This window comes from Petromyzon marinus, chromosome 18 (genome assembly GCF_048934315.1).
Source record: "Petromyzon marinus isolate PM22_M1 ecotype Great Lakes invasive population chromosome 18, UKy_Petmar_22M1.pri1.0, whole genome shotgun sequence".
In the NCBI taxonomy this organism is placed as follows: Eukaryota; Metazoa; Chordata; class Hyperoartia; order Petromyzontiformes; family Petromyzontidae; genus Petromyzon; species Petromyzon marinus.
Window position 1 is genome coordinate 4,938,819 of NC_133684.1, and position 24,394 is coordinate 4,963,212.

Genomic DNA, 24,394 nt, shown 5'->3' on the forward strand with positions numbered 1-24,394 from the left:
AGCCCCACGTACGCGCCCACACACACACACGACTCGCGCACGCACGCGCAGGCCGTCGCGTGGTGCGCACGCACGCCGCCACGCAGGCACGGACGCGCGTACGCACAGCGGGAGGGATGCGGGGAAAACGAAAGGGGGGGGGGGGGAGAAAAAAAAATAAGAGCAAAAATATATGAATTGCGAAAGTAAATAATGGCAGGAGAAATAAATAATTTACACCAAATAATAACTAAATAATACCGCAATAAATGATGTTGTGCGTATTAGTGAATTGAAATGCAATCGGCAATCGTTTTGGCAATGACAGCTGCAAAACGATGTCAAGTTGTGGTTGAAGTTTTTATTCTTAATGGAATGATGGATTGGGTGTTCTCTGGGTATGGTAGTCCAGCTATTCCCCATTGAATTGTACATGCGCTATCTCTGTTATGACCACCTGAACTGTCACACAGATGTTCCTCTGCCCTTTCTGCAAAAGGCAAAGGTCAACTTCAAGTCGTCCCTGCATATGCACATGTGCTACAACTCCGTCCCATAGTATGTCATAGGTATGGAAGAGGAGCAGCTGAATACCCTGCTATTATTTAATAGGCGTTATTACAAGTACAGGTATGACTGGATGCTACATCATTGATGTGACACACATCGCGTGGCGAGAGGGTTCTGCCTTTGTAGTGAGGGTTGTGAGTTGACGCCGAGGAGGGGGGAGGAGGAGCCTCGCCCCCCCCCCCCCCATGTGGAGTGACGTCACCCGCTAATTATTATTAATGTAGGGGGGTGTCCATTTGGAGGACGTCGCCTTATGATTATTAATGAGGGGGGCTGTTCGATGTAGAGTGATGTCGCCTGAACAGCCTCGTCACACAAACCAACAAAATAATTTCTGATTCAACCGCATTAATTGATCAATCTAAACAGTTTTCGTTGAAACCTTCTGCTGCCAGGCCACCAAGATTATACGGCTTACCAAAAATACATAAAGTTGATACACCTCTTCGTCCCATAGTCTCTACTATCAGCTCCCCCACCTACAAACTAGCTCGTTTTTTGTCTGAAATCCTGCGTCCTTTCACTGGAAAGACCACCTCTGCGGTACAAAATTCTACTCACCTGGTATCAACAATCAAGGGTATTTCCCTGTCCCCAGACGACCTGCTTGTCAGTTTTGATGTAGTTTCCTTATTCACCAAGGTTCCTGTACCTGACACCATTGCAATCATTGAAGACTTGGTTCATCAAGGACTAAACACTGAGGTACCCCCCCTGGTGAGACACTGTTTAACCAATACATACTTCACTTGGAATGGAACTTTCTACAAACAAACTGAGGGCACCCCAATGGGCTCCCCCCTTTCTCCAGTTATAGCTAACATTTTCATGGAGGAATTTGAGACTGACGCCATCCAGACTGCCACTCTGCGCCCAACCTTATGGAAGAGGTACGTGGATGACACTTTTGTCATCTGGCCACATGGCCGGCCTGCTCTAGACAAATTCTTCGACCACATCAATTCCATACACCCAGCCATCAGATTTACCATGGAAGTCGAAATAGATGGCAAGATACCTTTTTTGGATGTCCTAATTAAAAAGAGACCTGATGGTTCAATGAGCCACTCTGTCTACAGGAAAGCTACCCATACGGATGCTTATCTGAAACCGGATTCCCACCACCATCCATCACAGAAGAATTATCTCATCAAGACTCTGTATCATAGAGCCCAATGCATATCCGACCAGGAACACATAAGCAGTGAACTCAAGCACGTACACCAAGCTCTTAGGGCTAATGGTTACTCCGACTATACAATCCGCAAAGCTATCACTCAAACCATGAAGAAGAACCCTCTTGAGGAGCCTTTCAAAACCATCACTTTACCCTACATTGCTGGGATCACAAAAAAGATCTCCAAAATCTTGAATAAACACAAGATCCAAGTCCGTTTCAACACATTACATAAAATCCGTGATCTGGTTCCGTCTGTAAAAGATGTGATTCCGGACATACAATACCCTGGTGTCTACAAACTAAGTTGCCTCTGTGGTAGTAGTTACATTGGAGAAACCAAACGCCATATCTCGGACCGCATTCGTGAACATAAAGCAGACCTTAAACACGGTAGGACCAACACCTCGGCCGTAGCAGATCATTGTTCTAATTCAGTAGGCTCACATGCCATTGACTTTTCCAAGACGGAGGTTCTTTGTAAGCCATCTGGCTTCCATGAGAGATTCGTTCATGAGGCTATCCACATATACAAACACAGAGACAATTTCAACCGAGAAGATGGATTCTATCTTAGCAATCATTGGAAAGATTTGATAAATCATTTCAGTTCTTGATTGATTGTTCACGCTTACAGTGCCTTTCAGACAGCATACATAAAAACAAATTTCGTCTCCCCCCTCCTCTTTTCAAAAAAATAGATGGACTAGTCCTGGCAAACTGCCATCGTTGCGCGTGACGCAAACGTTATTTTTATATATATAAATAAATATGCCGTTTTCAAAATAAATTTATGCAAACCGACACACCTGATGATGACCGTTTGAGTTATGGTCGAAACGTCGTGAGAATTTTTTATTGTTTTATATATATTTTGTTATTTTGTTGTTTCTCTTCAACGTGACTTTACCGAAAAAACTAAGAATATGATGTCGCCTGCTCAAGATTATTAATGAGGGGGGACGGTGTTCCATGGGGAGTGACGTCACATGCTCATGATTATTAATGGAGGGGGGTCCATGTGGAGGACGTCACCTGCTCGTGATTATTAATGAGGGGGGCTGTTCGATGTGGCGTAACGTCATCCGCTCATGATTTTTAATGAGGGGCGAGGGGAGTGTCCATTTGGAGAAGTCACCTGCTCATGAATATTAATGAGGGGGGCTGGTCGATGTTGAGTGACGTCACGAGCATTAAGGGCAGACATTCCTGGGTGATTATAGTAGGTGTATGGGTTAAACCGGCCCTGTGAATACCATAGTGGTGAAGATGAAAGTAGTCGTTCCTACTTTAGCACATTATAAAAAATGTTCAGTGTCAACTCTGAGACTCAACAATTTGCATCACGAAACATTTTGTCTTTTTCCACAATTCTGTTCCAACTGTGTTCTCAGATGAAGAGTCCACTCAGAATTCTCTCAGATGGGTGCATTATCCCATCGGCCTGCAAAAGCTGAAAAATAATCAGACAACTGCTCCTGAGATCCGTTCAAGTCACCTGTTATATACACGAAAACTGCACATTCTTACGTGCCCCGCTAAAGAGATGACCACGTTTTATTTTAAAGCGAAATAAGAAAAATAAACGCGAATTTAATAATACGTGTTTTTTTTTATGGGTTTTGTAGAGTCACTGGTGACTGGGCTGACACCTTATTCACGATGCATGAGAAGCGGGCTTCAAAACCCACATTGCGATTCAGGATCTCAACAGTTCTGGCTCAATGCTACCCTGAGCCGACCTGAAAACTACGAGTCAAGTTTTTTTGTATGTTAAAGAAGCGTTGCTCTCTCCGATTGCGCACAAAGCCTCCAATTAGAATGGCAATTGCTTCCCGTGCAATTTACACCACATCCTTTTGGCAACGCAGCGGGTTAAGAGAGAGCTCCATTGGTTGAAATCCAATTTAATTTTACCGTGAACGGCGGGCGCCAACATCGGAGGTGCGCCACTCCTGGTTGAAGGGTCTCCACTAGACGGGGGCTCTAGGGAGCTCATGAGAGCCCCCTCTCGTGGGAATTTGGGCCTACTATTCAATGGATTTATTGCATAATTGGGATAAAAAGCAACATCGTAAACTGTGGCTTCCACGTTTTGCGAACTGATGCTTTTGACGGGATGTTACACCAAAATATCAAAATCATAGCTATCCGAAAAAAATGAAGAGGCACACATTTGTGTTTCATCACGTGATATTCCCTTTATGTAACAAAAAAGCATATGGTATTCATAATTACATGTTATGGTACCTACATTCAAGCCTCACATTTCACAAGCGCACATTTGCACGCAGCTACTCGCACGCACACATCACCAGCGCAATGACCCGTAACGCAGCGGCGACTTTGAAATGCGCGACCTTAATGAGTCACAGCTGATGGCGTAACATGCAGGCCACCGTGCTGCAAACTGCATCAAAAAGCTATTTCAGCAGGGTGAGAGAGGTAGAACAAACTACTGCCCGTTATCGTTTTGCTTTTCGGGGGGGGGGGGGGGGGAGGGAAATGCCTTCGAACCTGCGAGCGTGACATGAGGGTTAGTGTACCTGCTAAAGGATGGGAGTATCCCTAAGTTTGTGTTTCATTGACCAACAACATCCCGCTAAGATTCACACTCCCAGTGTAGGCTACGTCATTATTAGGCATGTAACAATTTGCAGCCAATTCTAAATTTAAAGCTTTCGTGACTGCAAGGATCCATACTCTTTGGTTCTATTGGGTAAAGTCACGTAGGTAAAAAAAAATTACAACAAAAATCACGACGTTTCGGCCACATCACAAGCGGCCTTCATCAGGTGAAGGGACGAGACTGTCTGGAGTACAGCGCTGGAGTGAAAAAAGCCACGCTCAGATCACGACCTTTAAGCTGTGTGAGAAGAAACAAAGCGCCTTGACAAAGGAATTAGCATATAATTTAGCATTGATACATTCACCGAGGCACCAAGTACAAATCAAACAGGAGAATTTAGCGAAACACAACCACGCTCAGACCGCGGACCTTTAAGCTGTGTGCGAGCAAACAAGGTGTCCTGACAAAGAAATTAGCATAAAAATTAGCATTTGATTGGCCGATTTTAGAAAAGAGGTGGTGTACGTGCCGGTGGACTTGCCGTTTGGCGCGGGGGGGGGGGGGGGGGCAGGGGGAGTTTACCTATTGATGGTGTGAAAAGGGAATTTATAAGAGCTGCGAAAGTTTGAGGTACCACTACTTGGAAAAATATACTGTACCATTGAAATTATTTTAATGTTTAGTTCGATTTAGAACATCTTTCCAATGGTTGCTTAATTTGAAACCATCTTCTCGGTTGAAATTGTCTGTGCTTGTAGATCTGAATTGCCTTGTGAACAAATCTGTGATAAAAAAACCCGTGGGTTTGCAAAGAACCTTGGTATCGGAGAAAATTATATCGTGATCACCCACAGCGTTGTAACAGTGATCAGCCATGGCAGAAGAATTCGTTTTGCCGTGTTTCAAATCTGATTTTGTGCTCGCGAATTTGAGGGCCAGGTGTACATTAAAACATGTACACCTGGCCCTCAAAAGGAATGGTTACTCTGACCGTACCATCCGCCAAGCTGTTTCTCCCTCCATACAGAAACAACCACTTGATAATCCGGTCAAAACCATCACACTACCATATATAGCAGGTGTTACTAAAAAGATTTCCAAAATTCTAAACAAACACAAGATCCAGGTCCGGTTCAATACAGTACACAAAATTCGTGATCTGATCCCATCCGTGAAGGATGTCATTCCTGACTTATAGTACCCCGGGGTTTACAAATTTAGTTGTACCTGCGGTGATTGTTATATCGGGGAGACAAAGCGACATGTCTCTGACCGAATTCGCGAGCACAAATCAGATTTGAAACACGGCAAAACGAATTCTTCTGCCGTGGCTGATCACTGTTACAACGCTGTGGGTGATCACGATGTAATTTTCTCCGATACCAAGGTTCTTTGCAAACCCACGGGTTTTTATCAGAGATTTGTTCACGAGGCAATTCAGATCTACAAACACAGACACAATTTCAACCGAGAAGATGGTTTCAAATTAAGCAACCATTGGAAAGATGTTCTAAATCGAACTAAACATTAAACTAATTTCAATGGTACAGTATATTTTTTCAAGTAGTGGTACCCCAAACTTTCGCAGCTCTTATAAATTCCCTTTTCACACCATCAATAGGTAAACTCCCCCCCCCTCCCCCGCGCCAAACGGCAAGTCCACCGGCACGTACACCACCTCTTTTCTAAAATCGGCCAATCAAATGCTAATTTTTATGCTAATTTCTTCAGGACACCTTGTTTGCTCGCACACAGCTTAAAGGTCCGCGGTCTGAGCGTGGTTGTGTTTCGCTAAATTCTCCTGTTTGATTTGTACTAGGTGCCTCGGTGAATGTATCAATGCTAAATTATATGCTAATTCCTTTGTCAAGGCGCTTTGTTTCTTCTCACACAGCTTAAAGGTCGTTCTCTGAGTGTGGCTTTTTTCACTCCAGCGCTGTCCTCCAGACAGTTTCGTCCCTTCACCTGATGAAGGCCGCTTGTGTTGTGGCCGAAACGTCGTGATTTTTGTTATTTTTACCTACGTGACTTTACTCAATAGAACCAAAGAGTAATTTGCAGCCAGTTCATCAAATCACTGTTGCAATTTGAGGTGATGATTTAGTTATGATTAGATTGTTTTTGAATCTGTAAAATTTTTCCCAGTCTGGTGACTGCACGAGTCACAGGAACCAATGACATACAATATATTATCATCTACCACGATCTATCCACTGTCAATCACATAAGCTGAGTTTAGGAAAGGGTTCTCGACCATAAACTTCATACATACTATCAGTCATATCTTGGAAAAAAGATTAGAAAAAATATGGATTCTCACACACACGATTCGATTAATGTGCCATGCGCATAAGGATCTATTTTAATCTGAATCGATGCATCATTACATGCCTAATAAATGTTAACACGCCAGCCATTGGTCTAAAATAATACCAAATCAAATTAGACAACACGCATTTATCTATCAAGATTCCTTGGTACAAAGTGTCACTTCAATGCTTATGCTTGTCACATTCCGTGGTAAATACACAATATTGCACTTCAAAGTGGCACACAATGGGAAAACAAAAAGCACGGACTTCTAAATATAATCCGTTCAATAATCAGAACTTTAGCTGCCAGAAGCCTGCTTCATTTGCACAAACTTTAAGTGACAGACCAAGCTGCAGCCGAGATGAAGCACTCTGCATCCGCAAATCATGGCTCGCTTATACATTCAATAAAGTACCAAACAATCGCACATCTGCTTACATTTGCTCCCCCAGTTATTGCAAACACTTGGGGCTTTGTCTGGAGTGCGGGACAAATACGCCACCCGTAAACTCTCACCCTTCCAGATTACCAACGTCATAGGATTCCCAATGCCGAACTTGACGCATCGGCCACACGACAACGCCACGAAATGGCCACACAACTGCCGCTCATTACGCTGCCATCCAAACGCTCCGCGGCGAGTTGCGTGAGGAACCTAACGGCACTCCTTTCGCACGCGCAAAGCAGCCTATAGCCATGCACACGGAGGCGGAATTCCACGCCCTAACAATGCTGCATCCATCAGCCCTACCGACTTAACGAGAACGAAAGAAAGGGTGGTCCCCCGAATTGTGAAGGCCGTCACAACCGCGTCACAAACGAGCTCCCGTCGACGGTCGCCCCGCTCGGGCGTTAATTGACGGCACGTTGACATGCGGGGCATGCAGTCGATTTGAGATGCAGGAGAATATGGAAGAGTCTGGCTGCATGCGGGGGGGGGGGGGGGGGGGGTCTGCCGACATTTCAGCTTACAATGCACATTTGTCCCGGCCCCCATAGTTCAGGGCCAAAGGCGGCGGTCGGTCGATTGTTGATTTACAGATAAAAAGGAACAATTCCCACAATTCGGACGCCGCTCGCTGCAATATCTGCCTAAGCTCCAAGCTTTTAACTTGCATAATGCCAGCAAAATGCTAGTACTTGTGTATGTATGCATATATATACATTTAGTATAATGAATCAGTTTTTACTGTTGCACTGTTTCGTAGGACGAAAATATATCAAGGTTCGAACTAAACGGCATAAAAGTCTCGGGAGTTAAATAATTAAAACTGAGAATTTTAAACGTTGACAGAAACTTGAATTATAAACACAGGTGCCTAGCTTTCCAGCCAGAGCAGGATTTATAATAAACCTGACATTTGCGCAGGAAACTTGATAACACTGCTCGACGAAGCACTCAGGTTATTAAAATGTTACAAAAGAGACCAATAGGGGAAAAATGGCTTGGGTTTTTACTGTAAACAGCGCAAGCATGATTTCCCGACACCACCGCCGCAAAGCCCCTTGTCACATGGTCCTGTCAATTATTCCTGCTTCTAAGCCCCTCGCTTAATCTCATCATGGTGACTGTTGAAATATGAATTTGCCAAGGACCTGTCCCCAGTTGCTTCATCCCAGTGGGGCCGTGGGAAAGTCATGTTTCAACTCCCATCTATAGGTCAACATTAATTACGGTTTGAATTCACAGCCTCCGGAGGGTTCGTGGCTATGGCCATGGTGAATCCAGCAAGGACATACAGTGAGGGGAAAAAAGTATTTGATCCCCTGCTGATTTTGTACTTTTGCCCACTGACAAAGAAATGATCAGTCTATAATTTTAATGGTAGGTTTATTTGAACAGTGAGACAGAATAACAATAAAAATCCAGAAAAACGCGTGTCAAAAATGTTATAAACTCTTTGGTTCTATTCGGTAAATTCAGGTAGGTAAAAAAATAAAAAAAACAAAAATCACGACGTTTCGGCCACAACACAAGCGGCCTTCATCAGGTGAAGGGACCAGACTGTCTCGAGGACAGCGCTGGAGTGAACACAGCTAAGCTCCAGCGCTGTCCTCGAGACAGTCTGGTCCCTCACCTGATGAAGGCCGCTTGTGTTGTGGCCGAAACGTCGTGATTTTTTTTTTTTACCTACGTGACTTTACCGAATAGAACCAAAGAGTATGGATCCTTGCAGTCACGAAAGCTTCAAATCTAAAAATGTTACAAATTGATTTGCATTTTAATGAGGGAAATAAGTATTTGACCCCTCTGCAAAACATGACTTAATACTTGGTGGCAAAACCCTTGTTGGCAATCACAGAGGTCAGACGTTTCTTGTAGTTGGCCACCAGGTTTGCACACATCTCAGGAGGGATTTTGTCCCACTCCTCTATGCAGATCTTCTCCAAGTCATTAAGGTTTCGAGGCTGATGTTTGGCAACTCGAACCTTCAGCTCCCTCCACAGATTTTCTATGGGATTAAGGTCTGGAGACTGGCTAGGCCACTCCAGGACCTTAATGTGCTTCTTCTTGAGCCATTCCTTTGTTGCCTTGGCCGTGTGTTTTGGGTCATTGTCATGCTGGAATACCCATCAACGACCCATTTTCAATGCCCTGGCTGAGGGAAGGAGGTTCTCACCCAAGATTTGACGGTACATGGCCCCGTCCATCGTCCTTTTGATGCGGTGAAGTTGTCCTGTCCCCTTAGCAGAAAAACATCCCCAAAGCATAATGTTTCCACCTCCATGTTTGAGGGTGGGGATGGTGTTCTTGGTCATAGGCAGCATTCCTCCTCCAAACACGGCGAGTTGAGTTGATGCCAAAGAGCTCCATTTTGGTCTCATCTGACCACAACACTTTCACCCAGTTGTCCTCTGAATTATTCAGATGTTCATTGGCAAACTTCAGACGGGTATGTATATGTGCTTTCTTGAGCAGGGGGATCTTGCGGGCACTGCAGGATTTCAGTCCTTCACGGCGTAGTGTGTTACAAATTGTTTTCTTGGTGACTATGGTCCCAGCTGCCTTGAGATCATTGACCAGATCCTCCCGTGTATTTCTGGGCCGATTCCTCACCGTTCTCATGATCATTGCAACTCCACGAGGTGAGATCTTGCATGGAGCCCCAGGCCGAGGGAGATTGACAGTTCTTTTGTGTTTCTTCCATTTGCGAATAATCGCACCAACTGTTGTCACCTTCTCACCAAGTTGCCTGGCAATGGTCTTGTAGCCCATTCCAGCCTTGTGTAGGTCTACAATCTTGTCCCTGACATCCTTGGAGAGCTCTTTGGTCTTGGCCATGGTGGAGAGTTTGGAATCTGATTGATTGCTTCTGTGGACAGGTGTCTTTTATACAGGTAATAAGCTGAGATTAGGCGCACTCCCTTTAAGATTGTGCTCCTAATCTCAGCTCGTTACATGTATAAAAGACACCTGGGAGCCAGAAATCTTTCTGATGTCAAATACTTATTCCCTCATTAAAATGCAAATCAATTTATAACATTTTTGACATGCGTTTTTCTGGATTTTCTTGTTATTCTGTCTCTCACTGTTGAAATAAACCTACCATTAAAATTACAGGCTGGTAATTTCTTTGTCAGTGGGCAAACGTACAAAATCAGCAGCGGATCAAATACTTTTTTTCCCCTCGCTGTAAACAAGGGTGACTATGCCGCTTCCCAGACTGAATCCAGGGGAGGTCACTCCCCACCTCCAGGGCCGCCTTCTTTACCTTTATTTAACCCTTGGTTCCTGGATAATTAACTTTCATTGTAATTACCTATGCCTAACTCACGTGCCAGTGGAGAACATATTCAATACATTTTTTTGGCAGAAAAATGTCAAATTGGTATCAGTAGAAACTGCCTTTCTGACAACACGGAGTCCAGGTACAATCATAATGGTCGCTATGTCATCATCACTCTCACCAGTCATCATCATCATCACCACAGTCACCATCATAACCATGGTCACCATCATCACCACAGTCACCATCATAACCATGGTCACCATCATCGCCAGACACCATCACCACTATAGTAATCATCATCAGTTGCCTTCATCACCACAGTCACCACCATCATCACCACCACCACAGCTGTCATCCTATTCACCACAGTCATTATCATCGCCAAAGCCATCATCATGATCGTCATCCTCAATCGTCGGCATCGTCCGTGGGGCGGCGGCGGCGGCGCCATAGTCACTGGCAGCGGAACCGCGTGAGCAGCAGCGCCATGCTGAGGCACAGCCACGCGAGCAGCATGTGGGGGCTGAGCGCCAGCAGCGGCAGCGAGTACAGGAGGCAAGGATCCACGCACAGCTCCTGCCACGTGGCGCCGCCGCTCACGCTCTTCCACACGGCCATCTCGCACGTGCCCACACTGCCGCAGCGTGACGCGGTGGTGCGCGAGTGCCGGACGATCATTGGGTTTGTGTATTTTTTTTGGAGTCGGTGGTTGGAGGCGAGTTGGAATGAAAGTTCAGTTTTTAGTCGGAAGGATGATCGGTGAAGGTGTACGGATGTATGTAAATTGGAGGAATTTCAATTGAGTTTTGTGATTACGTCACAGAAGGGATTCGTAAATGTAGCCCAAATGGGTTCAGAAGCAGCGGTCAACAAAATAAAGTTCCGTAAGAAAGTATGATGACAACAACACGGCAGGAGGACGACAGGGCAAAGTTTAAGGTGTCACGTGGAATCAGAATGCAAAGGGTACAGTAATCAACAAATATGAAAGTAATGTATAGAGTTGGGTCCCCATGAAGCATTATTGTGGAGAGACAAATGGTTTGTAAGGATTAGCAATGACATACAAATAAACGTAGGCAGGATTTGGTTGTGTTTTGTTGTGGTTCGGGTGAAATGGCATGCCTTTGTGTGGTTTGAAATCAAATAAAAATTGATATTCAGCAGAAGCAAAATATAATAATTTAATTGCAGTGAAGAAAAAAGTGCATTTGGGAACAAATAAAATCAGAAGGGAGACGGGAAAGAAAAATATTCTGCTCTAGTTGGTTAATTTAACAAAAATTTCAAACAAGACGCACAGACGTTTAGATATTGACTTTTGACATGCAGTGTGTTTTTTTTTAATATATAACATCTTATACTGGTAGGAACGCAGTTGTAAACTGAGTGTACCAGCCTGCAATAGATTAATGTGTCCGTCCGTCCGTCCCCTTTCAATACTTTAACGAAGTGAAAAATTCCAATGTTCCTATCAGCCCACCCTGCAGGGACCTGTTAAAACACAACTTGGCCAAGAGAGTTCAGCACGAAGGCCATGAATCACTACTGTTAATACTCAGGCGCGTGTGTGTGTCATGAACGGCGATAGTGCAGCGGTTGGCGCGCTACGAACCCGGCAACCCGAGCTCTATTCCTGAATCACAGTCACCAACACCAGGTAACGATCTGAACCGGCCCTGGGCCTCCCCCTAGGTCTACTCAGCCTCAAATGAGTATCTGGTGCGGTGTGTAAACATCGCCACTGAGGAGACAAAGGCGGCCGGGCGTGGTGTTGGCCAACCACCCCCTCGTGTGCCATGCCGGCCTTCATAAGTGCCCACTAACAACACTTGCCCCAACGGTCTGTTTAGGCTACACGGGGGATCTTTGTGTTTTTGTCATGACCAGTGGTCACAGTTATTTTCCACCCAAGTGGGTGGTGTAATTACCACAGCAGCTCTTATGTGCATGGGATTACTCTTGTTACTCTGGTTCACTCACATGAGCAAAATACCCATTAAGGAAATAGCCAAATCTCCCATATAAAAACAGTCTTAAGACTCAGCAAGGCCTTCCTTGATATATAATTTTACGGGCAAAATTAATAACTGTGCACTGTGAATGACAATTAACACGACCCTTAATGACATTTAGTGAATTGTCGCTGCCTTAAATTTCTCAAACCAATCTAGATTTGAAGTTTTCGTGACTGCAGGTATCCAAACTCTCTGGTTCTTTTGGTAAAGTCACGTAGGTATAAAGTTGTAAGAGCACGTGGCTTGCGAGTGGAAGTTTTACAAGTTAAAGTTAAATCCTGGTCAGGGGTCAACCGAGCCCTGCACCCTTCAGGGGGTTAAATAAAATGAGTATAAATTTTTGGAACGTTCACAGTGGTTGTGCGACAGATAAGACTCGTTCCCGCCATATAAATGTATAATGTCCACCACTGGCTCCGAGCTGTAAACAAGAGATGAACACTGCTCGATGCTCATGTAACCAGGAAACCAATTTTTTTTTTTTTACCATTTCCCAACTATGCATTGAGGTGTACCTTGTAAAAACTTGACAACCGACTAACAACTATTGTTCAAGATAACTCACACTGACGACGGCTTTGCAATAAAGTCAGAAATTGACGTTTCCCATTCACTTTATTAATATTTTGTGAGTTATCAATTTTCAATGCACGGCGAAGGCTGAGATGCAGACCTCGTCTGTCCCACTGGCTCCCTCACATATGTATAAATGCACGTGGATGTGGGTGGATGTGTGTGTGTGTAGTCTAGCAGTTAACGTGCTGCACTACGAATCCAGAGACACGAGTTCAATTCACGATCACAGCTACCATACACCAATGACGATTATCTGTACCAGTCCTGGGCCTCCCCTAGGTCGACTCAGCCTCAAATAAGTACATGATTTAATGTGTAATCATTGCCACTATAGAGACAAAGGTGGTGCTGGCCACCAGCGCCCTCGTGTGCCGTGCCGGCCTTCATAGGTGCTCGCTAACACCACTTGCCGCAACAGTCTGTTAAGGCTATACGGAAGATCTTTGTCTTTGCATGCGCGTGCTGCGTCTGAGCACATGCAGGTGCATGCCTGTACCTGCGCATGCAGTCCAGCGTCTGCGTGAAGACCTGCGGCGCCATGCCGTGCTCCTGCTGCAGGATCAGGCACTGCTCCAGCGTCACCGACATGGCCGTGCGGTCCTTGGCGCTCTTGCAGCTCGTGAGCCGCAGGCCGTTGAGGCGCCGGCAGGCCTAGGGGGGTCAGGCGGCGCAACAAGGCCGGTTAATAACGAGCGCCGTTTTCTTTCTCCCGTCTCCCGATAAACTCTGTAGGCAGGCAGGTATGATCTCATTACCCGGCGTCAAAACGATTAACTCTTCTGGTCACTTCGGTTTCATGCCACATGAAATAAAAACACTTGGAAGTGAAAACAAACTGTCGTAAGATTCAAAGGGGTTCTTTTATAGGTAAGGAAATGGATATCACTATTACGTGACTTATGTTGTAAGACTCCTTGAAAAAATCAATAGGCCACAGATCCCAATGCACAAACCTCCAGATAATGTCTTGAGATAGAGGTTTTTTTTTGGACAGACAAACCACTAAAAAGTGAATTGTTACTTAGAACATCGGACCAACAATGGTCCACTGTATGCATGTTGAACCTCTTTCGCATCGTACGTAGCCAACTGTGTTAATCGGAGGTGCGAGCATTCATCTTTTAACCCGATGCGCTCCACACACACACACACACGTGAGCAAAGAGACATCGACCTGAAGTGGAGGCCATTACCTCGGCAGCCTGCCACAGGATGTCCACGTTCTTGGGTTTGCGTGCACGCACGTTCTGCCCGAGGAAACGCAGCAGTTCCGAGAGGCAGGTCTGGCTACGGGAGCGAGGGAGGCCTGCGCACAACGAGCGGGAGAGAGCGGGTGAAGGGGAAGCATAAAATAACAATAATACAATATCATTTCGATTTAAAGCTTTCGTGACTGCAGGGATTCATCTTCTTGGCATGTTCATTAATTACCCTACACTATCAATGTAGGGTAATTAATGAACATGCAACATGGATATATATAAAATCAAAAGTCTAAAGTGATGTCCAGCTCAATGAGCATTGAGGAGGTGCTCAAGCCAGTGGCAGTAATTCCATATTCCTCTGACAGGGCCGACATTGACCAATGTTAAATCCCCATAAACATATATAATATTTCTGGGTAAGCTGTTCTACAACTTAGGTGCCAAACTCCAAATGTCCATTCAGTAAATCGTAACTGCGTTCATGGTTTCTTGTAACAATAATAATAATTTTAAAAAAATCCCCATTGCTGGGTAGACCAATGCGGGTTCGGGTCCGGTGAACGGCGGTGGCAAAGCGACTAAAGAAACGGTGGCTCACAGTCATCGGGGAGAAGCTCCTTGAACTGCTCGTAGTAGGAGTTGAGGCGACCCCAACTCTCCAGGTTGATGATCTCCTGGAGCGACGTGTCGCCGAACCTGCGGTGTGCGTGCGCCGGAAAGATGGGTCACGATACCCTGGCTGCGAGTGCGTCACCATTTCCGTACAGATCGCCAGGCCTGGAGGTCACCACGGCCAAAGCCGCTCATACCACCGCATGTTTGCTTTGCTAGGTCATGCAGCTGTTTTATGAGGAAGCCACTGGAGCTATGCACTTTTAAATCTAGATTGAAAACTCGTTTCATGAGAACTGATTTTTGCGTTTAGTTTGCCGTCCTCGCCCCGTACCTCCGATTAGCACGGTTTGCTATGTACGGTGCAAAAAAAAAAATCAACATGGATGCATACGTTACAAAGTTGTTATTTCTGGGCTCCGATTGCTTCGTTCGTGGGACTGTGCTGTAGCGTTGCTCTCTCCCTTCTTGGTCATGTTTTTCTGTCCTGACTCTACCCCCACCCCTGCCATTATTCCCTTATTTAGTCCCTCAAATGTGTAGCATATACTGAGATGCGGGTGCTATTTACTGCATGAAATGAACCTTATGGCGGGACTCCGGGGTCCCATAAGCCCCCGGGCTCTCGCATTAACTGCGTCGCAACGTCATTTTATGTCTGTTGAAGGCGAACAATACGGCAATCTATTTATTCCTCTCAACGAGCTCTACACAATGCGCTAATCAAAGTTTCAGAGTTTTGTTTATTACTATGGAAACTTTGGCAACGGCTGGTGCTTGGTGAAGAAAGAGAGGCGTTTATGTGCGCGGTGGGACGGAGTCGCCAAAAAATTTATTAAATAATTGCGGGTTTTTTTTTTTTTTTACTTCCGTTTATTCGGGAGCCTGGGGTCCCGTCATAAGGTTCAAATGAATTGCCGTTGTTACATTCAACCGCAATAGAACGTTACTGTAATCAAGTATACATGTACGTTGAAAACTTCTTTCACACCGTACGTAGCCGACCGTGCTCAACGGAGGTGCGGGAGTGTTAACGCGGGAGTGTGATGGGAGTGTGTGGCGAGTGAGGGCGAGGCTGACTTGTCGGCGAGCGTCTGCTGCTCGTTGATGCCGACGTTGAAGAAGACCGGCTGCACACGCAGCAGCATGCCGCTCTGGATCTCCCGCGGCAACGCGTCAAACATGGCCGCCGGCAACGGGATGCGCACGTTGAAGCCGTCCCTGCATTCGGAAAATGACAACGACGACGTCAACAGCAAGGCCAACGCTTTTTACAAATACGTCTACCCCAAAGTATCCAACAACGGTTGACTACAAGAGATTTTCACCAAAACGATTCTGTAAGACCGTTCAACTGGCCTTTTTGCACCGATTTCTGTTCTGAACATGCCACAATGCTACTTCATACGGGTCTCCCACATGTCGACCTTGCGGGAAACACTTCATCCTTAATGGGCTCTCATGTACATGGGCAGCCCTTTTATATTTCTATGTTACCAGGTAAGACCCACTGAGCTATGAGCTCTTTTTGAAATGATAGTTAAACAAAGTGGGCTTTCACGTGGAAATTTATCGCAGCCAAATACTCTAAATACGTTTCTAAATGTGGAGGGAAAAACCATGTGTCCACGGGGAGAACATGTAGACTCAATATATATACAGGCGTCAGGGTCAGAATCGAACCCACGACCTCCTGTATACCAGGCGAGGTAGTTAACATCTCGCCTTTTGCCAATGCACTGCTAGATAAAGGCTGTGCGGGACCGTGCCGGCCAATCTGGGTTGGTGAGGGGCAGGGAGGGAGCCCACGGTGGCAGCCATTGCCGGTGACGATTGGCGGCAACGATTGCCTTCAAATTGCCCTGCTGCACCGTGACCTGCGGTGGGTGCGGTCGAAGCAATGCCAAGGTTTCCCCAATCGTGTCGGCGCGCACCGATTCCCGTCGATGATCGGCAGCATCCCCTCGGCCGAGGCAGTGGTCGACGCGGGAACGACCTTGAAGGTCACGTTGCGAAGGTCGGAGATCCCCACACTCATGTCCTCCACCATCCCGATCTCCTCGCCTGTCAAGAGAGTGATAACCCTATGAGAATGATGACTGTTACTGTTTTTTTATTTAACTGTACACAATGCCATTGCAGTGCTTACGTAGTCAAAAATTATTTTTTTTATTTTAGTCGGTTAGTCCAGTCAACTAACGCAGTCAAACAAATGTAATCCACTCTCTGTGCTTTACAAGTTGGTGTGCTGGGCGTGTAATTGATCACCCTCAATATTCTCAGGTCAGCCGATCAGTAAACTCCGTAAATATTTTCCACTATATATATCCGGTATATATCCCCTCACCAATTCATTCAGATTACGGTAGTTAATGTTATCTCGCCATGGTCCGTCAAGCTTCAGTTTTTGGTTAGTAGTCATAGTCATCACCACATTTAGCGTTTTTTATGGTATTGATGTAATTATTTTAAGTATTGGCTCTTGAAGCTTCACCCATTTGACATCGGCATATTAAACGTAATGCATACCCCGGGAGGTTCAGTTCACCAATTGGCCGACCTTATAATAGTAAGAGGGGAGGGTAAAAATTACAATCCCCTCACACTTCGTTGACGGATATTTTCATCACTAATTCCATTCACGAAATTAACACCGTTGCAACGTTGGTAATGTCATTACAGGCTGTGTTAAGGCATGCTGTTCTGCCATTCGTCCATGCCAAAGGCGACGACCTGTGACCCCGAGCCTCTAACCGTAGGTGCTTAGCAGCCCCTCGAACTGCGCCAGCAGCCCGATGGTGTGCAGTTGCCGTAGAAACCCGTCGTCATGGAGACAGCTGCGTAGCTTCACGATGAATCCACACACGAGAGCTGAGAGCTGTGAAAACGCGGGGTCAGCGGGGGAACGAGGTGCCGGGCAGGGTTGCAAGGAAAAGCAAAAAAAAAATTACGTGAAATAACGTTTAATATTTTTCTCCTCTTTGTCCAACACAAAGCAAGGAAGTATGGATGTGAATGCACACCAATCCTATGCATTTATGTTGTTTGCTGCTCATACGGTGAGGTTAAATGATTTGCAAAACAACACCACCAAAAAAAATTCACGCCGAATATTTCAGGATTTTTTTCTTGGCCGTTTTTAGCTGCATTGACGTGAATGCATCGCGATGCCTATTTATGGTTGCGCTTTGCAGGTGTGATTTAATGATTCGCAAAATAGCATGCGCTTTGATGCAATATGCACCTGCTGAGGAATATATACATATGAATTGCCTATTTACAAGATTTCAAGGGTCAACACTGCAAAAACGAAATGCAAAAAATCAGGAGAATTTCAACTTGTAACGCGCGCAATATTAATTCTGTCACTGTCAAAGAGAGGGAACGACGCAGGGGCGTGGGCAACCACAGAAAAGCGGGAAGAGCAGCTGTGTGGTGAGCCGGCACCAACAATTGCTCAAAATCTGCGGCCTCCTAGATATGAAGATGCTTTCAGCCAATTACTGAGTGTTTACATGGGCCAGGAAACCAGAGCACTCTGAGGAAACCCACGAGATCGAAACCCATGGGGTCAACACCAAACAGGTGGATAAGGCGGGAGTCCACATTTCATGTACCGCCTTCTCCTGCCAAGCCAGGGTTACGGCTACTCTGCCCCCATGAAAGGAATTTCACATTTTCACAACAATCCTTGCCTCCACAGTGCCCGAATTAATGTCATGCGCCACCACCACCGCCCGGTTATAATGACAATGTTCACACCATCGAAGCCATCATAGATGTGCATAGCCAGGACCCCTACACATACATGTCCTCATTGTAACGTAGCACCGTGTATAAATAGCATTGTGCAAGGTATCACGATGTGAAGTAGCGTGGTCTAACAACGTGTTCCAGAACACACTGTAGGTCAACGCGTATGCATTACCGTCGGTGAAATGCGTAACCTCGCGTGGTGTAAGATGGCATTACGTGACGTGTGCAGCACAGCCAAGAGTAACGTAGTTAACCGTAACGCAGTATTGTGTACCGTGGCACTGTGTAGCGAAGCATCACATGACGTGCAGTACAGCATGCTGTAGGGCATTCATTATAGATATGCATTATAGATATGCGTAATGGAATGTAGCATCATGTGGCCTAGCATTATATACCATGCAGCACAGCATAATGAAACAATGCAGCATCATTGTGTATTGATCTAACAATAAGCAGCACAGCATAATGAAACAATGCAGCCTCATTGTGTATTGTACTAACAGACTAAGCCGCACAGCATAATCAAACAAAGCAGCCTCATTGTGTATTGTATGGACGGACAATAAGCAGCAGAGCACCGATGATAGCGTAGTGTGACTCAGCGGCGTGCGCGGCTCCGTGAAGGGGTGGTGGCGGTGCGCTGCCTACGGCCTGCGAGAAGACGAGGTCACGGCGGTGCTGCAGGCCCAGGGCCTGCACGACGGACGCGGCGCCGTCCTGCATGAGCAGGAAGGTGACGGCCTGGCGGGCGCGCTCGCTCAGCATGCACACGCAGTCCGTGAGCGTGGCGAGCAGCGGGTACAGCGTCTCGCTCCACTCCGCGCCTGCCGCCGTCGCCGAAAGCGCGAGTGCGGATCAGGCAAACGGGCGGGCGCGTAACGACGCGTCGATTCGTCGAAAGTCTGCATTGGACCGCGTGAGGTACGCTGCGCTGCAGACACAGCTATCTCCTACACCAATGGACAATTTAGAGATCGCAGTGCAACCGTGGTCACAAAACGGTTTTCTGCAGACAGACGTCAAGGTTCTAAAGAACCAATGACGAGCTAGAAACGAGTGTGACCTTTCAACTACAGCAAGGAGCCTGAAGTCGTCATCAGCCTAACAATTTCCCCACACCTACAATAAGCGCGGTTGGCTACGTACGGGTGCGGAATAAGTTCAACATACGTATATTTTCCACAATCACAATCGGCCAATAGTCTTTGGCAAACATAAAACAAAACATTGAGAGGACAAAGGGAGTGGCCAGTTGTGTATACACTCAATTTACAATACAACCCAAGCACCACTGCATTCCAGACACTTGTTTGCAGAAGCACAACCATGAATGCCATTCACACCTGTGTCACCCTACCCCAATATCCAAAGCTCCCCCAATGTGTCACTGTTTGAATTTCCAGCCACACTAGAATCTACAGTCCCAGACAGCAGTGTGTGATGCTTACCGGTACTTGGTGTCAATTCCACCAATGTCAGCCCTCCATCTGCAAGAGACACAACGGCGACAGGGTGAAGGGAGTAATGCAATGCTGCGATCTTCTTCTTACAGCGTGCGCCCACTTGATCAAGACGGACCACAGCTGTTTTTTTTTTAATGGATTTTCTGTTTGCACAGTCACACAGTCACTTTAAGATGTTTTCTTGTTCGTGTTTTTGTTTTTTTGTTTGTTGTGGTTGCACCCTATTCAAGAGCTGAATGGCTCACAGGGCTATACAAAAAAATAATAATAAAGAAACTGAAATGAAGCTTCATCATCTACAGCCCTCAGTGCTCTCAGTCATTCATCCAGTCTGCTCAGAGGTCAGACCTCCACAGTATCTGCCAAAGTCTGTACCATTCCCACAGTTAGGGCTATCCCAGATGTCCCTTGTGGCCTTGTTAGCCACGCATTACCCTGTCCATAATGCAACATTTGGAAACTGTGTCGGTATGTATGTATGTTGAACTTATTTTGGACCATACATAGTAAACCGTGCTCATTGGAGGTGCAGGGGACGGACAAAAAACAAACACTTTTTTTTAAGAAATTAGTTTTCAACCTTGATTTAAAAGTGCATAGCTCCAGTGGCGTTCCTCATATCTGAAGGAAGAGTGTTCCAGACAGCCACAGAAGCACACCCGAAAGCGCGCGATGCAGTGACCATCTTTGTTTGATGGCTAGGCAAAAGACGCTGCGAGGATGACCAGTTTTCACGTTATGATGGCTTACGTTCCTTGAACTTCTTCGAAGCCAAAAGTCCCCCATTATTGCATGGGGGCCTCGTCACACCCACTGCCCTCAATCTCTCATTCCACTGCATCTGACCCTCAAGTCTCCCAATGCTTGTGCCCTGCACTGGTGGCATGTCCACAGCCCTTCTGATGTGTGGGGCTGTGTGTGAGTCTATGGGTCTCTGAGCTCCGTAGCCCTTCTGATTGCATTTCTTTGTTTCTTTCCAACGCAATGCCACACCATCCAAGCAAGTCTAGCCTCTCTCGCCTGCTTGAGAACATTAGTAAGGCTCCAACTTCAAGAATATTAGTGACCCCTGCTAAGGCTATGATAATATTTGTAACCCCCGCTTTGGGGCGCCACGGTGGCGAGATGTTAACTACCTTGCCTGGTTTACAGGAGGTCGTGGGTTCAACCCCTGATGCCTGTGGTCGTGTGGATTTTTCTCCAGGTCCTCCGGTTTTTCCCTCCACATTTAGAAACATGCGTTTAAGAGTATTGGCTGCTATAAATAGCCACATAATAAGCCACTTCATTGAGCTCTCTTTTGTGGTCAGGTTGCTTCTGAAAAATAGCTATATAGCTCAGTGGGCCTTGCCCTTGGTAACACAAAAACAGTTCGTAGTTTTGTTTAGTCGGTTCTAACTTTTTTACATTCCGACTCTGATGCAATGTTTGAAGCGGAGGGAGGGGGGGGGGCACCGTACTCCCAACTCGGGACGATGCCGACAGCTCTGCCGAGGAGAAGATATCGTCGGAGACGTTGGCCTGGCCTTCCTGCCTGCAGCGGCGCTCGCGCTGCAGGAGGCGATCCACCGCCTTGATGATGCAGTCCAGGCTTTTGTCCACGTTGAGCCACACGCTGCTCTGCAGGGCACGCGGGCAAGACCGGCGCGGAACGGCACGCACGTCCCGTTCGTTTATTCATTCATGATCGTTCCACAGCTGCAACAAAAAATCGAGCTGCTCGATTGGTCACAAGTGTTTAAATATGTCCGCTGCTGGATGAAGGCCTACCTCCCCCCCAGGCCACCATACTTAACCATGCTGCTCGGTGCCGACTGGTGTGGGGGGAAAACCCAGGAGTGGTTCAGACGTCGCTCGCCAATCGCCACTGATTTTATTTGCTCGTGATTCTAATATCAAATCACGGGTTTCATAGTGCATTGCGCTAACCACCTGCAACTAAGGAAGTGAGATTAGTTTGATGTTTAGCTCGTCAATATACATGATTTAATGTAATGTCTGCTTTCAAGATAACATTACTGCTTAGATATAATTTTTTCAGCTTGGATGCATTAATTAATTAATATATAGAGTCCTCAGGATGCCCATATGAAGATGAAATGTATTAATATTAAATGTTGGTGATGTGGCCAACGCTGATGTTGACACACCGCACACGATACTCAGTTAAGGCTGAATCACTCTCCGGGAGGCCCACGATCGGTTCATGGTGCACGACGCTAACCACTAAGTCATCACTCCCCATACACATACACACAAAACATGTATGTAGGTACATGACAAAAACACACAAAGCATGTACTCAGGTGCGCGCGCACACACAGAGACAAAGATTCCCCATATAGCCATGAAAAGACTGTTAAGGCAAGTGCTGTTATCGAGCACTGATGAAGGCCAGTATGGCATGCGAGGGGGTGGGTGGCCAACACCACGCCCAGCCACCTTTATCTCCCCAGTGGTGATGTTTACACATTACACCAAGTACTCATTTGAGCCGACCTAGGGGAGACCCAGGACCCATTCAGATAATCGTCACTGGTGTTGGCCGTGAGCGGGAATCGAACTCGGATCGCCGGGTTCACAGGGCAGCGCACCAATCGATGCACGACCGTTCCCCACTATGCACGTACACACGCACACACGCACACACTTGAACACACACGCACACACGCACACACTTGAACACACACGCACACACACGCACACACTTGAACACACACGCACACACACACGCACACACTTGAACACACACTTGAACACACACTCGCACACTCGCACACACTTGCACACACGCACCCACTCCTCCTCGGGCCACTCGCCGCCGCACACCGCCGAAGTGCCGGCCGCGTTCCCGACCGTCATCAGGGACGCGAACGACGACGCGATGGACAAGGTGAGCGAGGCGCGGTTCTCGCGGCCCGTCCAGCGAGCCGCCAGCGAGTCGCGATCGTTGCGCAGGACGACGCGGTCCCTGTCCTCGACGCCGTCCTCTCCGCCCCCGCAGCTGCTGCCGCCGGCGCTGCCGCCGGGGCTGCCGCTGCTACCGCTCGCTTCGCCGGGCGGGCTCGGCACGGAAGCGACAAAGTCGGGGCGCGCCGACGCCAGCGAGTGCACGGCACCGCCCAGCAGCTTGCAGTCGCACACCGTCACCAGCTGGCGGGTCTGCGCAAAGACACGACGACGAAGCGGCAACAACGAGACGTCATCGTCATTATCGTCATCATCATCATCAGCCCGGAAAAAAACCGGCCACGTTTGGTGGCTACCCTGCACAACGCGTGCGCCGAGCGCGGGCCCCCCCTCCCCCCCCCCACCTTGTCGGCGAGGCTGGCGAGGGTGCGCTCCAGGCCGCACGCCGAACGCTCGCGAGCGGCGCGGGAGAGCCGCTCGGCGTAGTAGGCCACCTGCGTGCGCAGCGCCGTGATCTGTGCGTTGAGCTCGCGGGCCTTCGCCACGTCCTGCGGCCGCCACGCGCTCGCTCGCGAGCCCATCGCCGGGCTGGCCACGGCGAGAAGAGCGATGACACGGGGGGGGGGGGGGGGGGGGGGACACGTGGCATAGGGGAGGCGAGCGTCAGTGGTGTGGCGAGATTCATTGCCCGACTACCATCGTCTTCCCCGGTGCTGATGTTTGTGATGTTTTATGATGTACACACAACGTGAATTGTATTGGCCAAAACATCCACGAAGCTGTAAATTATCTGCATGTTAGTCAAATTGGATTGCACGCAGCAACACCGAGCCTTACTGCAAAAAATTAGCAGGATCCTCTGGAAAAAAGCGTTTTGAGACTCGGCGACACATTTCTGGGTAAACAAGCATAACAATATTTCACTGCACCAGGCACTCATTGAAGTCGCATAGGCGCGTGGTGGCAACATGAGGGATACGGGATACGCGAGAGACGAGCAATATGGGATACGGAAAGCACATGGGGATTGATTGTATGTTGAACTTCGTATGTTGCCAACCACGCTAATTGGAGCTCCAGTGGCTTCCTAATATCGGAAGGAAGTGCGTGTCAGACGGCCGCAGATGCGCACCGGGAAGCAGGCAGTGCAACGGAGTGTTGTTTGGGAGTATGGTGGAACACAGCATGAGCATTTTTTAGGATGAATCGAATTAATCAGAAGTGACTAACAGCGAGACGTGCCTGCCCTCGTGGTTTGTCATTCCAATGCGCCCCATGTCAATTAGCTCTCGCCTGGTAGACCCAGAGCAGGCAGAACACGGTGTAGCCATAGCTACCGTTCGTCAACCCGGCATTTTGTTCTCTTATTTTCAAGCCCTTTTCCGATCCACTGCTGGATAATGGGCTCCCCAAGCCATTCGACTTCTGTTTCACCGCGCTGGCCAAGGCATAATGAATGGGGCCCGGGACCAGTTTACATTTCACTCACCTCTGACGTAAGCCGTGTCAACT

General features: G+C 47.2%; 1 protein-coding gene and 1 long non-coding RNA gene across 10 annotated transcripts in view; one reads left to right on the forward strand and one right to left on the reverse strand.

Annotated features, from left to right (window-relative positions):
• LOC142925080 (uncharacterized) overlaps positions 1–16,373 on the forward strand; it is a 73,424-nt gene extending 57,051 nt beyond the window's left edge. Inside the window, exons 2-3 of the long non-coding RNA XR_012942179.1 lie at positions 11,931–11,999; positions 13,407–16,373. This is a non-coding gene — a long non-coding RNA (uncharacterized LOC142925080). The remainder of the gene's footprint in view (positions 1–11,930; positions 12,000–13,406) is intronic.
• The window catches only part of INPP4A (inositol polyphosphate-4-phosphatase type I A), a 69,191-nt gene that overhangs the window by 4,882 nt on the left and 39,915 nt on the right, over positions 1–24,394 (reverse strand). For 5 of the 9 annotated variants that reach the window (XM_032956591.2, XM_032956598.2, XM_032956592.2 and 2 more), the window contains 12 exons: positions 23,287–23,470; positions 22,769–23,134; positions 21,433–21,592; positions 19,958–19,996; positions 19,158–19,333; positions 17,505–17,628; positions 16,685–16,814; positions 15,831–15,971; positions 14,737–14,834; positions 14,127–14,239; positions 13,430–13,584; positions 8,710–10,973 (listed from right to left, as the gene is read on the reverse strand). In XM_032956591.2, coding sequence (XP_032812482.1) covers positions 10,793–10,973; positions 13,430–13,584; positions 14,127–14,239; positions 14,737–14,834; positions 15,831–15,971; positions 16,685–16,814; positions 17,505–17,628; positions 19,158–19,333; positions 19,958–19,996; positions 21,433–21,592; positions 22,769–23,134; positions 23,287–23,470 — 1,867 coding nt within the window. In that variant the 3' untranslated portion in view covers positions 8,710–10,792. The other 4 variants (XM_032956597.2, XM_076067817.1, XM_032956596.2 and 1 more) reach the window with 4 other exon arrangements.